Here is a 14,689-nt window from a genome sequence, read left to right as displayed (position 1 = left end):
ATATTTCTTAATGTTTAAGATGTACATTTATGGGTTGGCTCAATAAAACTTTTTTTGAATTTGAATTTTCTTTTATTGAGAGTTAAACACAAACAAACATAACAACCATCACCTGGGCCTATAAGCAGGGGCCAACAGGGGCCTGTAACACTGAGCTTGATCCCTGCTGACATCAGTTACTTTGTTTTACGGCCCGAAACAATGTAAATAAATGATCACGAGTGAATGTCATGTTTCCACAAGAAGATATTTACTCTTCAGACACATAAAACACATTTTAACATTAAAATTGCATTTCTTTTTGTCAGTTTGGAAGAGACGATTGACAACCATAGCGGCCCTTATGCCTTTATGTTTACTTTAACTCAATATTCAAAAAATCCCCAAAACAACTGAATTGTCCTTCCTTAGGTTGCCAGTTCGTACTGACACAATAGCAGACAATGTACGGACACATACGCAGACTGTGAGGTTTGTTCGAAAACAGTCTTTTAATGTGGGCATCTTCGGCACAAGAGTAGACAGAGAGGCAAATAATTCAGAGGAGCAGGCAACAGGCAGAGTCAAATAAGCAGGCAGAAATCATACACAAGGTCATAGAACAAAACTGCTAGGATGAGGTAACAAGAGGGAAAGCACTACGAACTATCAACATGAGGAAGGACACACTGGATTAAATACACAATCAGGGAGCAACGAGACAGTGTGCAGGTAAGGATACAGGTGAGGACAATCAGGGCAATCAGGACTCAGGAAAACAGAGAAAGGAATGACAGCTGATTCTAGGTACAAATCTTTCATTTAACAAAATTGGTTAAAAAGGACAATTTGTTTAAAAATCAGTGTTCCTATTTTGAACCACATCTCTGCCTAAGAAGTGATTTTGAACCTGTGTGACCTTGTTCTGGTTTAAGTCGAAGGGGTGAAATTCCTTCGGGTGGCGTAGAAAATGCAACAGCTCAGATAGGGAATTGACTGGCTCACAAGGGGGGGCTGTGGACAAGTTACTGTCATCTTGCCCCCACAGTGATGTTACATTGGGTGGCGTCACCGTCCCATGATTGGTGGACACTGGACCCATGGTCTCTATGTAATGGATATAAAATTGTGTTGGTGAAAGTATTAAGACCGGATTTACTGTTTGTTATTGTTGTACATTTCCGGGTTTGCGCCACGAGGGGGAGCGTGTTGTCTGAGCCTCATTCATTAAAACGAATGAGAGGTAGCAACAACACGTTTTGTTTCTCTCGTTATTTCTCCCCTTACAGGTAAGGATATTGTATAAAAGTAAATGAACAAATGTAAATAGGATTTGTAAGTTCACATGGACAAGAGATGTCATGTATTTTCCGTGTATTCAGTAGTTTGGTTGTTTATTGTGCGGTCTGAGTGTGAGTGTGGTTGCTGTGTTGCGTGCATGTTAGCATGTTAGCTGGATCGGGAGCACGATAGAGACACGTTTGGTGCGTCTGTTGAGAGAGAGTGCTCATGTTTGAGTCATGTTTGTCGTTGTGTTATTACATGATTTATTCATTAAAACGAATGAGAGGCAGCAACAACACGTTTTGTTTCTCTCGTTATTTCTCCCCTTACAGGGGTGCAACATCTACAGTTACTGAGAGCTTCTTTTTGCAGCATTTTGCCCCTTGGGACCTCGATCGCCTTCAGTCCTGTCATTGGTTGCAGCTTCGGGCTGATTTTTTCTCATTGTTCAGGAGAGAGTGGACATTCTTTCTGGAGGTGAATGACTCTCCAAACATCTCACATTCACTTTTATGTGAAAAAGCCAAAACAGTAATAAGAGGAATAATAACATGATATTCATTACACAAGAAAAAAACAGGAACAAAAACAAGAAATATAACTGGACACAAAAATCAAATATTTAACAAAACTACATAACAAAAACCCAAGTCAACATACACCATCTGCCAAAGCAAATACAATATTTATTCAAATGGACTCAAAAGGAAAAACACAACAACCAATAGCTACAACTGGAACAAAATCAATGTAAAACCACCTCAATTGCAGACCTTCCCATCCTGAAACTTAAATTAAGCTTAACTAAAAATAAAGGTCCTAAACTCAATAGAAAACAGGTAAACAGGTAATTGGGACAATAAATTGAAAAAAAGCCATTAGCTGGGTGAATCTATGCTCAAAGTGAGAACACAAAGACACTGAACGCTGCGCTTTTCATCCACAGGGCTGCTTTCTGCTACAAACGCTCTCTACGCATTGAAAACAACTGAAAAAAGACTCTAGCGCTGAAAAGCAAAAATTCCAGGTGGACAAGGGGCCTGAGGCTTTTGCAAAAGTGGTGAACGTCGGGTTATGTTGTAACCTTGGTTCTCTGAGTGAAGACACCATCTCTTCACCCCGTTGCATTCTATGGACGGGATATGATCCCTTGCTTGAAACACAGCACACACATGAGCACTAACAGCTTGTGCTAATCATTGGCTCAGATGCCTCGGTCTTGGAGTTCTTTGTGTTCGATTTAATTTTTTCATTTTGCTCTGTGGCTGCAGTTATTTCTGATAGCTGTTCAGGTGAGTGTTGGGCTTTCACTTTAAACACATCCCACTTCTCAGGAATCAGGCCTTTGTTGAAGAGCACAGAAGCCAGGTAGGAGAAAACCAAGATGGTAGCAATTGCAGACAGCATTGAGATGGTCTTGACTGGAGCATACTGGACATAAACGCCATCCTCAAGAGTGCATCCTGGGAAGTGTAGGACTGGTGCTAATCCAAGTGATGGGTCTCCACTCAGCAGTCTTAACACCAATCCCACAAGAAAACCCAGAACTGCTCCATAACCATTGGAGATGTTGAAGAAGAGGACGCAGACGAGTTGAGGGAAAATAAAGATGTACGTTAATTCACCACCAAGAAACAAAAACAAGATGACGCTGTTTTTCAGGCTGGTGAGTGATGTACCAACCAGGCCCACTACCACCACAGCAGCACGGATCACCCACTGTAGCTCTCTGTCTGAAGCCTGGAGAAGAAAGACAGTAAAATGGAAGAAAGAAAGAATTTTTAACTATGCTGATTATATTCTGTACGCATCTTCTTTTATTGCTCATTACCTTGTTTACTCTCTTTCGGCATGTTTTCATCATCCACTTGTAATGGTGTCTAAAAACCTGCAGTTCATTGAGTGTCCAGCGGGTGCAGAAGCCCCAGAAGTCAGATACACACTAATTCAAAAATGTCTGTTTTTACAGAACAAAAAAAGTTGTTTACAGCCTGGTTAAACATTGGTCTAAAAACCTCATGTCTTTATTGTTATTATTAGTATACCGTTACTTTATTACCATGTTTTATTCTAAGTTTGTGTATTAATCTTATTGTCTGACTTATCATTACATTAAGGTGTATCTCTCTGTGGAAACTTGCACCAACACAGGTTTTTGAGCCTTAACCGTTAATCACTGACATGATCACCTCCTTAAAAGGAGTTGTTTTTTGCACACCAGATGTTAGACATTGTAACAAGAGACAGGTTATGTAAGAGATTTCTCTTCCGACAGATTGTCTGGAGGAATGGATGGAAGGAAGTTGCCCCAATCGGAGGAAGGGAACCACACATCCAAAGATGCATAATTTGGATAGAAGAAAGTTGTGCCAATTGGAGGATGGACATCACACATCTAAAAATTCATAATTTGGCTAGATAATCTCTGTCTAGTGTATAAAAGGGTTCAGGGAAAAATAGCCAAGGTTCAGACTTAGTGAACTAATCCAGCATCTGTATGTTAATAAGGGAAACGATTGCAACCCAGGTTAATATCCGAGGTAATGATTTAAAGGAGTCAGATTTCTTTTTACAACATTTAGGAAAAGGACAAAATAGGTGTCTTGACCTAACAGAGCAACCCCAAAAGTAAAACAATACCATCCATTCTCTTCTGCGCTCTATTCCCAAATTTTAAATTTGATGTCATACCCACCAACTTGACACATACCAGTGAGGCCAGCTTTTTTGTTGTGATTCAACAAATAAGAAATTGCATGATTACTACCTGAGGCCTTAGGAGGCCCTTGTATATGTTGACAGTGAAGACAGAAGATGCTGAAAGCAAAGCGGAGTCAGCAGATGACATCACAGCCGCCGCCACACATCCAATACCGATTATGGAGATGTAAGATGGAGTGAGGTGTTGCAGGACAAAGGGAAGAACAAAAGCTGCTTCCCCACGTTCATAAGGAGATGGAGAACCATAGGTCGTCAAGTTCCAATCTGAGACATACAGGCAAAAGACTTAAAAACTGCCACATTAATGGCTTTGAATTTGAAAGAAGAAACTGCTTTAGAGCTGTGTGATAAAATGTGAAACTTATAGATACTAGTCGATCTTTGTTAAAAGACGGAGCATAAATAAATTAATAAATTAAGCTATCAATTCTTTGGAATTGCAATACGCAATATGACGCTTTTTGCATCACATGAAGAAAACTTTCAAGCAAAGAAAAACACATTTTTCTCGTCTCAGGGCAAAATGAGGGCTGGACTCACGGCCATTCAACACTACTACCATGTTTCTAATGATACACAGCTTCATGTAAATGGGTGAAGTATCCCTTTAAGGGGAAAATACGGAGGCACGGAGCGCTGAGCTATTTTTTTGATTGATGTATTGAGCACCCCTGTTATAGATCTTTCTCTCAGGTTGAGATGTTAGACATTATATGATTTGAAGTGAAGTTGATTTTTATTTGTATTTTGTACTTTTTTACATCATTGCAATAATGACCGTTTAATGTAAGGCACTTGGCCTCTAAGGTTGCCATGGTTAAGGTGGTGGTGCACACTGTATACATGTGATGCCTTGAAACTGACAATTTTTTTAAGATGTTTTTTTCACAAAGAGGAGAAAAACTTTATTACCTGTGGATGCAGCTGCTGCTCCGACCAGTATAGGAGGTATAGCAAACAAAAAAATGTTGAAACCAGCGATAAGGCAAGTGATCTTGGCTGTGGCTGTTGAAGAAGCTGACAAGGTCCTCTGGTGAACACATTGATATCCCAGACTCCCCAGTGCCTTAAAATCAGAGAGTGTTGTTAATTTTTTGCAGGTTAGAAGGATTTAGCAGGATTTTTTTCATGCGCTGCATCCCATATTGTAAAGCTGTATAGACCATAGACCTACCATAATTTAATTCTCCATAATGTCAGTCATGTTATCAGAGAAAGATGTCTAATTCTTAAGTTATACCATTGAAAGTTGGCTACTGATTAATACATATTGTTACAGAAGATATAATTGAGTAGATACCTTTCTGTCGATTGTCGGAACATTAATCCTTTGTACCTTTATTGAATTTGCCCTAAGAGAATTATATTTTCTTGTATTCTCTTTGGATCCTGTTTGAAAGAAGGTATCCACTGACCAACATATTTTGTACCTGATAAGTCCTTCTCTGAGAGCATCAACCGCCTTTGTGGAGTGGCTGAAGCACAAGAAATTCCTTCTACATATTTGTTACAGGTCTACAGTAAAGTGCATTTGATAGTGGTCATTTTTTGGCTTCCTTACAAAGAATAAGAAATCGTCAATAATCCTCCAGGTCATTTTTAGCTCTGGTGTTCCAATCCAGGGAGCATGTAAAGTGTTGTTCATCAATGTTTGGCTAATGTCCATGGTGGAAGGGTTCATCAAAACAAAGGGGATACTGACCCACTGTAGAAATACATAAAACACAAATGATAAACATAGAAAGGATGTCACTTATTAATTAATACAAAGTTGAAGAAGAAAAAAACTAAAAATGACAAAAAGACAAAAACCGTAATCAACTTTATACTCACCGATCCGATGAAAACGAGTACAAGCTGTATAATATCTGTATATGCTACAGAGTAGAGACCTCCCAGAAGTGTGTAGACAATGGCAACAGCAGCAGAAATCCAGATGCAAACAGCAAAAGGTAAATCCAACACCACATTCATGATTCCTCCTATGAAAATCATAGTTTAACCAGTCTTTCTGTATTTACATGTGTTGTGTGCTTCCATAGGGCTCAACAGTGTGGTTCCACAAGTAAAAATCCCATCCACAAACTGGGTCTGTTTTAAGCTATACATATCTTGGTATTTTAATTGAAGAGTTGCCAGTAAAAAGGTTAAAGCTTTAGAATAAAATCTTGCATCTCTTTTGAATCTAAGAAAAGCTGCCCTCTTTTGTTTTCATTCACTCTATTTCGAAATTATAGGAATACTTGTGTGCTTTGATTGCTGGGTTTTGTTGTTTTAGTTTGGGCTGGAGATACCAGGGGCCTACGAAGCAGGATTTAGAGTTAGTGTGGTCAGGGTTGACCCTGTGTTTTCATTCCTACGATGGTGGTTCACTCCTTCAATTAGTATATTGCCACGGTTACTAATGCTGGCTCAACACCTTCCCAACTTTTGTTATTTTTTGCCAGGGTCTCCAGTCCCTTTGGTTCCTTATTAACTTTTGATTTATTCTGGGCATGATGTTTTCAATTATACAAAAACTTTGGGTTAAAACCATATAATGTGTATGGCAACTTTTATGTTGTGGTCTCCTTTGTTTGAGCCTTATCTAATTATTTAGGTTCCATCCCGGTCAGAACCAGCCAAGGTTAACTTACAAACTCTTGGTAAACATTTATTGCATTAGACATATTTAAGCAACATATTACATATACATCTGAATGTAACGTGCTTACAAAAAAGTACCTAAACCAATTAGTGCGTTGGGTATCCAGATCACATCAACAAAAAGTGAAACCAGGCCCAGTCCAGCCGTTAGTGCTTTTCCATACTTCATTTTGAAAGGGTCCAGCATCGTCACACAGCATCTATCCCTCATTGGCTTCGAAAATATATATCCAGCTGAACGAAAAAAAAAAAAAAAAAAAAAGAAAAAAGAGAGAACAAAACTTAGTAACAACAAAAATTATGAATGTCAATGTAAATTTTCCTTACACCCCAAGACATCAAAAAAAAAATTCTCAATTTTCTGAATTAGCCTAGACAATCATTCCTTGTAAAATGATACTGCACTTCTATTTGTGTGGCTCATAATTATTGTCAGTCAATCAAAGACAGTATCCAGTCAGATTTAATTTCAAACTCTTACCAATAATAAAAGATAAACTGTATGCTGTCACCATCACCAATGCCATGGTTAATCCCATTGAAGGTGTGTACACCATCTCAGCAGTGCCAACAATTAGGCCTCCTCCGACCCACGTAGCTGCAGGATGAAAATACAATCAGTAAATACCTTTTTTATGACATTGGCAGCTATTTTAACAGAGAAGAGGTTTAGTAATACTTCATCATTGCTGATCAACCTTCAACCATTCTATAGTAATTGTTCTGCTACAGCTGTAACTTTGAGTGTTATCTGCCCCCTAATGGTTGACTTTAAGTTAGGTTTCAGGTGTCATGTGACAGAAAGTAGCTACATGCTTATCAAGATCACATACTGCTGACACTCTCCACAATCCTTCGCCATCTGCCTTCATCCTTTGACTTTCGAGGCATCGTCTGTATGTATATTGTTTATATGATATTGATCTTTGATTACTTGCAGATATTTGTTAAGTTTACAGTATTTTATGCTGTTTTATAATTTTGTAACTTTGCATTGTTTCGTCTTGTTTTAAGTTATTTGGTACTGCTGTGAACAGTGTATGCATGTCAAGGACTCTGTATGAGTACATTTAAGTAATCTATTGTTTCATGTTTTATTTGTAGTTTCACAACTTCAATCATTAGTAAACCTGTGGACAGCAACTAACTCGGTCTTCAGAGTCGTAATGTGAAGAAGATGTTGACACTTGCTGCCAGTGCTCTCGTTCAATAATGAAACGGGAGAGACTTAGTACAGTGAAAAGACAGCACTCTACAGACGAAGGAAAGCAGTTAAGAAGATTGTGGTAACCAGCATCATAGCTACTCTGTGTAAAATTAACTTGTCTGCAATATTCAGGTACTTTGACGACTAGGTCTTATGCCTCCCATTCATCACATTCTAGATCATCATCCACTAATGCTGCTGCTATAGCAGCAAGAGCTAAGGCTGAAGCGGCCAAGGCACGTTTGCTGTACACAGAGAAGGAAATTAAAATAAGAATGGGAAAAGCCCAGCTTGAGGCTACAATGGAGATGCTCGCCATAGAGAAAGAAGTTGCTGTCGCTGAGGCAAAAGTTGGAGTCTTTGAGGCAGCAGTGGCTGACAATGAGGAAAGACACAGCTGTAGACTCCCACTAATATCAACTCGTTTTGACTCTGCTCAGCGCACACAAGAATATGTGTGGAATAAGGACGTTGGCGTCAGAAGAGGAACAACTCTTTCAAGACGAGGTAAAGCAGTTACACACAGTACCTCACCCAGTCTGTTTACAACCCAGGCCTCAAGACTGAAATAACTGTTGCTCCTACTGCTAACACACAACTCCCATGATACTTCCTCACATACTCCAAGTAAACACATGCCACATGTCATGGTAGTGGACTACAGGAGGAAGAGGTGCCCCCCTGCCCCAGTCATCATTCAGGGGGAGGAAGTGGAGAGGGTGGACTCCTACAAGTACCTTGGGGTTCACATTAACAACAAGCTGGACTGGTCCCATAACACTGAAGCCATCTTCAGGAAAGGACAGAGCAGGCTGTTCTTCCTGAGGAGACTCAGGTCTTTCAGTGTCTGCGACAGACTCCTCAAGGCCTTCTACCAGTCTGTGGTGGCCAGCACACTTTTCTTTGCTGTGGTGTGCTGGTGGGGGGGCATCAAGGCTGGTGAGGCAAACAGGATTAATAAACTGGTTAAGAAGGCCCGCTCTGTCGTTGGCCTAGAACTGGAGACTCTGGAGACAGTGGCGGAGAGGAGGATGAAGGACAAAATCATATCCATCCTGGATAACTCCTCTCACCCTCTCCATGACGAGCTGTGGGAGATGAGCAGCTCCTTCAGCCAACGCCTCCTCCCCCCCAGGAGCAAAACAGAACGCTTCAGACGCTCATTCGTCCCCACAGCAATCAGGCTGTACAACAGCAGGAGCTAGCCTGTATTTATATATATTCTCTTTATATATAGTATACAATATTATTACAATGTTATTATGTTACCTTTATTATTATATTATATCTATACTATACTATCTATATTACATATTACATTATTACAATACACTCTTATATTCTTATAACTATATATCTATACTCCAGTCAAACTGCACTATATTTATTATGCTTATAACTTATTACTATAACTGTCAATACTGTTTACATAACCCTCTGATCACAATGCCACTTTAAATTCTTTCACTGGTCACTTTAACTTTAACATGCCATTCACTGCACAGTATTATTATATCTTTTCCATTGCCCTGCTGAGTCCACCGTGCTATAGTCCTCTGTATATATCCCCCCCTTACTACCTGGATTGTATTTATGTTTATGTTGTTACTTTTTTATTCGATTTTGACTTTTGTTTTTGATTCTGCACTGCTGCTGCTGCTGTAACGCCCGAATTTCCCCATTGGGGATCAATAAAGTTATATCCTATCCTATGTCTCTCAACCCCTTTCTTAATTGGAACATTGATGACACTCCAGCTTAATGTAACAAGCCTTTTCAAGGTGTAACATTTAGTGATGACAAAGAAGAAAGTTGGTGTTCGCCACATAGCCAGCCAATGCATTATTCTTCTCATAGGGACATTGATGTTAAGGCATCTCACCCTCATATGTCTGGTCTGCAACCCACACATGCTACTGTTTCCCACATGACTGACTTTGTAAGATTTCTGGCACGATGTGAGGTTATCACTTCGGGTCTGCTGCAATTTAATGACCAACCTGAAAGCTAGAGAGCTTGACGATGTTCCTTTCAAAATGCAGTATGAGGATTGGATCTGACATACAATGAAGAAATGGATCTTCTTTTGAAATGGTTGGGAAAAGAATCAGCTGAACATGCAAAGCGCATCAGTTCTGTCCACATAAACCAGCCAGCGAAGGGGCTAAATATGATATGGAGTGGATTTGATGAATATTATGGCTCAGCTGAGGCAATCGAAACAGCTTTGTTTCAGAAGCTAGGTAGCTTCCCAAGAATAAACAACAAAGAATTTTATAAACTGAGAGGTTTAAGCGATCTGCTGTTGGAACTAGATGCTGCGAAATCTGAAGGAGATCTTCCTGGCCTTACCTATCTTGACACAGCCAGAGGAATTAACCCGATAGTTCAAAAGCTACCATACACCCTACAGGAGAAGTGGCTGGTCGAGCTTCAAATGAGATTTTCAGGTTGCATTTCCTCCCTTTTCTGTTTTCGTCAACTTTATCCACCAGCAGGCACAAATCAAGAATGATCCCAGTTTCATTCTATCAGCCCAAGCAGATTCCAACAAAATGGAAAAGCCTTCATGGAAACCAAGTAGATCAAAAGAGGTTTCTGTTTACAAAACTGAAGTAGCAGCTCATGCCAGCTTTGTTCAAGAGAGAAATGCAAAGAGAGAGGATGACCCGGATAAGAAATTTCCAATCCACAAAAAATTTCATTCTCTACAAAAATGCAGGGCATTTCGTGCAAAACCCATAGAGCAACGAAAGACCTTTCTCACTGGCCAGTGAATCAAGACCCTCTTCAGGTCAAGGCGGGGAGCAATACCCTGAACAAACACCAAAGGTTACAGCTCAGTGCACGCAGGTTTGTGGAGGAGATCTCACCAACAGATCTTGCTCAAAGATTCTCTTGGCAAAAATCTATCCTGCAGGATCCCATTATAAGGCCATGAAAGTATACATCATCATGGATGAACAAAGTAATAGATCTTTAGCCTGCTCAGAATTCTTTGATACGTTCAACATAAAAGGAACCACTGCTTCATACTCTTTGAAGACCTGAAAACATAGGCAGGACAGCTTCAGGCTTCTGTATAGAGTCACTCGATGGTAATACAGTTCAGCATTTACCAAGACTACTGGAATGCAGAGATTCCGACGCCAAGTGCTGCTTTTCCATCCTCACCTAAAACCCATAGCGCACCTCATTCCAGAACTGGATCCCAACGCACGTATCATGATCCTACTTGGCCGGGATGTCATCAGACTTCACAAGGTTAACGAACATATAAACGGTTTGCCTGACACTCCCTATGCACAGAAGCTTGACCTGGGATGGGTGATTATTGGAAATGTCTGTTTGGGTGGTGCTCACAGGCCACTGAATGTGAACACCAAAGCCTGGAAAGAGGCCGTCCTACTGTTATCAAACCTTGTCCCAACATTCTCAACGTCAAAAAGAAATATGGTCTTCAATCATCAGAACTCAATGAAGTGCGACTTAAAGAGAGCTTTGAGGGCGATGATACCTGCTTAGGCCGAACAGTGCCAGGTGGCCAGCGGTGACCAGAAGTTGGGACCATCCATTGAGGATCTTACCTGTATGGCTATAATGGAGCAGGGTCTCTAGAAGGATGACAGTAATAGCTGGATAGCTCCTTTGCCTTTCAAAGTGCCAAGGCAACGTCTGCCTGACAACAGAACCCAGGCCCTCAAACGCTTCTCCTCTCTCAATAGAAGTCTGGAGAGGAAGCCAGAGATGAGAAAGCATTTTTTCTCTTTCATGGAAAAAATATTAGAGACTGGACATGCTGAGGTTGCACCTCCCCTTCAGGAAAACGAGGAACGGTGGTATCTGACTTTGGAATGTACCATCCTGGCAACGTCAGAGTGGTTTTTGACTCCAGCGCCCAGTATTAGGGGGTTTCGCTCAATGACGTCCTACTAACAGGCCCTGACCTCAATAATACCCTCTTGGGAGTCCTCATTAGATTTCAAAAAGAAGCCATCGCTGTGACAGCAGATATTAAACAAATGTTCTACTGCTTCCTTGTGAGCGAGACAGAAACTTTTTGCGGTTCTTTTGGTTCTAAGACAATGATCCTACCCAAGATGTTGTCAAGTACCGCATGACTGTACATGTCTTCGGAAACAGTCCAAGTCCAGCAGTCGCCATTTACTGCCTCAGAGAATCGGTAAAGGAAGAAGAACCACACCATGACCTTGAGGTTCAGCAGTTTGTTAATCGCGATTTCTATGTTGGCGATGGCTTAAGTCTCTTCCCAGTACTGAAGATGCAATCAGTTTACTGAAGAGGACTCAGGACATTATTCCAAACTCTAACCTGAGGCTGCACAAAATTGCTTCTTACAGCAAGGAGGTTATGGATTCATTCCCACCTCAAGATCTTTCTAATGACCTGAAAGACTTGGACCTAGGTGCAGATACTCCTCCAGTACAGTGTAGCCTACCTAGGCCTAAATTGAGACAGTACAGTGATGACACTATGAATAAACAATGTTGTAAAAAATAAAAATAAAAAAATAAATAAAACAAAATCTGAAACTCGCCTCATTTTGTGTAAGCTACCAAATGTACTATTTTTTCTGAATATCTTTTGGATGTTTTTGGATTTATTATACAAGCGAGTTTTGGTTTTGCCCTTTGTTTTAATAAACTATTTTTGTTGCTGCACTTTGGTCCTCCTGCCCTGTATTTCCACCTATGTCCATGGCAGAAAGAATTGACCAACATGGACCCAGCCGGATCTTTGAATTTACGTGAGCTTGCTTATAACCTCTTATGTATTAACAACGATTTTAAAAGAGCTTGTTCAGACGTAGAAAGGTTGGCAGCTTTTTCTGCAGCCCAAGAGGAGATAAACTCAAGTGTTTACCAAAGTTTTTGCCTCTGAGTCGAGTCATCCACAGCAGCTCAAGCCTCAACCAAGGCCTTAAACAAAGCCTCGGCCCAGTGCTCAGTTTAAGCCTCAGCAGGCCCCAGGCCTCAGCCTCCTTATGCCTCAGAGCCCCTGCTTCCTGATTTCACTGAGCGCATCCTGCTTCCTGATCCTGATTCCGCAAAGCGCTCCCTGATTCTGCAGAACGCTCCCTGCTTCCTGATCATGGTCATGCAGACCGCCTCCTGCTTCTTGATTCTGCAGAGTATAAAAGCCATGGGTGGGACAGGCTATCATTCACATTTTAATACTAAGGTGAAAGGAATATTGATATTAGTCAACTCAACTTTATTTATAAAGCACTTTACACTCAACACAGTTCATCCAAAGTGCTGGACAATGCAGATTTTAAAAAAACAAAAAACATTAAACATTAAAACAAAGCAACAACAACATATTAAGAAACAATTTCAGTCCAGTGTAGCACAAGACTAACAGAGCGATGGAATTTTGTTAACTTCATAGATTATTGAACGTTAAAACGGTAAGTATGTTTTAAGGCAGGTTTGAAAACATCAATAGTGGGCGAAAGACGGATGGTTGGAGGTCAAGAGTTCCGTCGTTGTGATCCTCCAATGGAGAAGGCACGATCTCCATTGTGTCACATCCCTGGGTTAAGTGTCTGTTTATTTTCTGTTTTCCTCATGTATCATGTCCTGTGCTTGTTTACTGGTTACTCACCCTGTGTCTCGTTTCAGGTTTGTTGGCTGCATGCCCTTCCCTCAGTGTGTCTCAGCCTGGTGATTGCCTGATGTGTCTCACCTGTGTCTTGTTAACTCCACCCCCTGTCTGTCTTCCCCTCACTCCGTGCCAGTTCGTCTGGTCTCTTCAGTAGCAGCGTCCCAGCATTCTTTTGTATTGATTCTTGTTCTGACCCCTGAGTGTTTTTTGGATTGTTTTTGACACCTACACAGGCTAATATGAAATGCTCATGTCAGTTTTATTCAAGTTCAGCATGCAACCAGACAAAGACAAGCTTTAATTTACGCATTGTGTTCGGGACCATGACAATACATCTATTGAGTGCGGATAAATTGATTAAATCAGATGTATGTGTATATGTGAACATCTGTTGTATTCGATTTCAGTGTACAAAAGCGGGAGGCTGGACAACTTTGATTCTGATGCAGTGAATAAACTCATTTGTTTATTTTATTCTTGATCTGCACCGTTTATAAGATATTGGGGGCTTTTTAATAGTACTAAACCTGGAATAAAAAATGTATGAATGAGATACAACAGCCGTGTTGGATGACAAATGACCAACCTCGTATTGTACGGATTACTTCTGCTTTACAATCAATGCATTTTGTTATTGGGTAAATTTACCATTACACACAGATGTTTTAATCACTTAACTTTCATAATTGCTGCTCCAGATGAATAGATTAACGTATGCAACACCTGCAGTGCAGTGATGAAACTTTTTTTTTTCCTCCTGTTTCTCCTTTCTGCAGTTGTCATTCTATATTGTCTAAGTTGTGTTCTACTCACCTGTCATTGTGAAGATTCCCACCACCAAGCTAATTCTCCTATTTCCCAGTAGAGTCATATCCATTCCAGTTGCTGCACTTCTTTTCTGTTCCGTTTTGGACTTGAAAGAAGCCCAGATGCCGGTTCCCAGAACCAGCAGGTAAAAGAACACCATTGCTATCAGTCCTGGGATGTTGACAGCCATGATCAAACAGTCTGCTTCAACCAGAGGCTGTTTGTTTCTGCTGATATAGAGTATGTAATCAGTCAGACGAACAGGTCCATCCAGTCGGGTTTCATTCCAGAACTAAAACATGACTGAAACCTCAATTAGGGCATGCTGATACTGGCTATGTAAGGCTGTGTGATAGTCTGTGCACAAACATGCTTCAACCAGAGCTGCCAAGTGTCACACTTTGAGTGTGACAGTCA

The 14,689-nt window shown here is 40.6% G+C and overlaps 1 protein-coding gene across 2 annotated transcripts; it reads right to left on the bottom strand.

Moving 5' to 3' along the window:
- Positions 1 to 117: 117 nt before the first annotated feature.
- On the bottom strand, positions 118 to 14,462 carry LOC306835899 (high affinity choline transporter 1-like; the record flags this gene model as incomplete). Of its 2 annotated transcripts, XR_013780708.1 has the most annotated exons (9): positions 118 to 1,084; positions 1,605 to 3,003; positions 4,031 to 4,248; positions 4,897 to 5,050; positions 5,546 to 5,689; positions 5,818 to 5,966; positions 6,709 to 6,864; positions 7,112 to 7,228; positions 14,279 to 14,462. XR_013780708.1 is itself a non-coding variant. In XM_079362683.1 (8 exons), 8 exons carry the CDS (start codon positions 14,460 to 14,462, stop codon positions 2,443 to 2,445), a joined length of 1,683 nt encoding a protein of 560 aa, XP_079218809.1. In that variant the 3' UTR covers positions 118 to 2,442. The 2 variants fall into 2 exon arrangements, 1 of the variants encoding a protein (XP_079218809.1); XM_079362683.1 differs by having other exon boundaries at positions 118 to 3,003.
- Positions 14,463 to 14,689: the final 227 nt, after the last annotated feature.

Source organism: Symphodus melops, assembly GCF_947650265.1.
Source record: "Symphodus melops genome assembly, chromosome: 15".
NCBI classification, from domain to species: domain Eukaryota; kingdom Metazoa; phylum Chordata; class Actinopteri; order Labriformes; family Labridae; genus Symphodus; species Symphodus melops.
The sequence above is the reverse complement of the archived record's forward strand: the minus strand, read 5'-3'. Positions and strand labels throughout refer to the sequence as shown.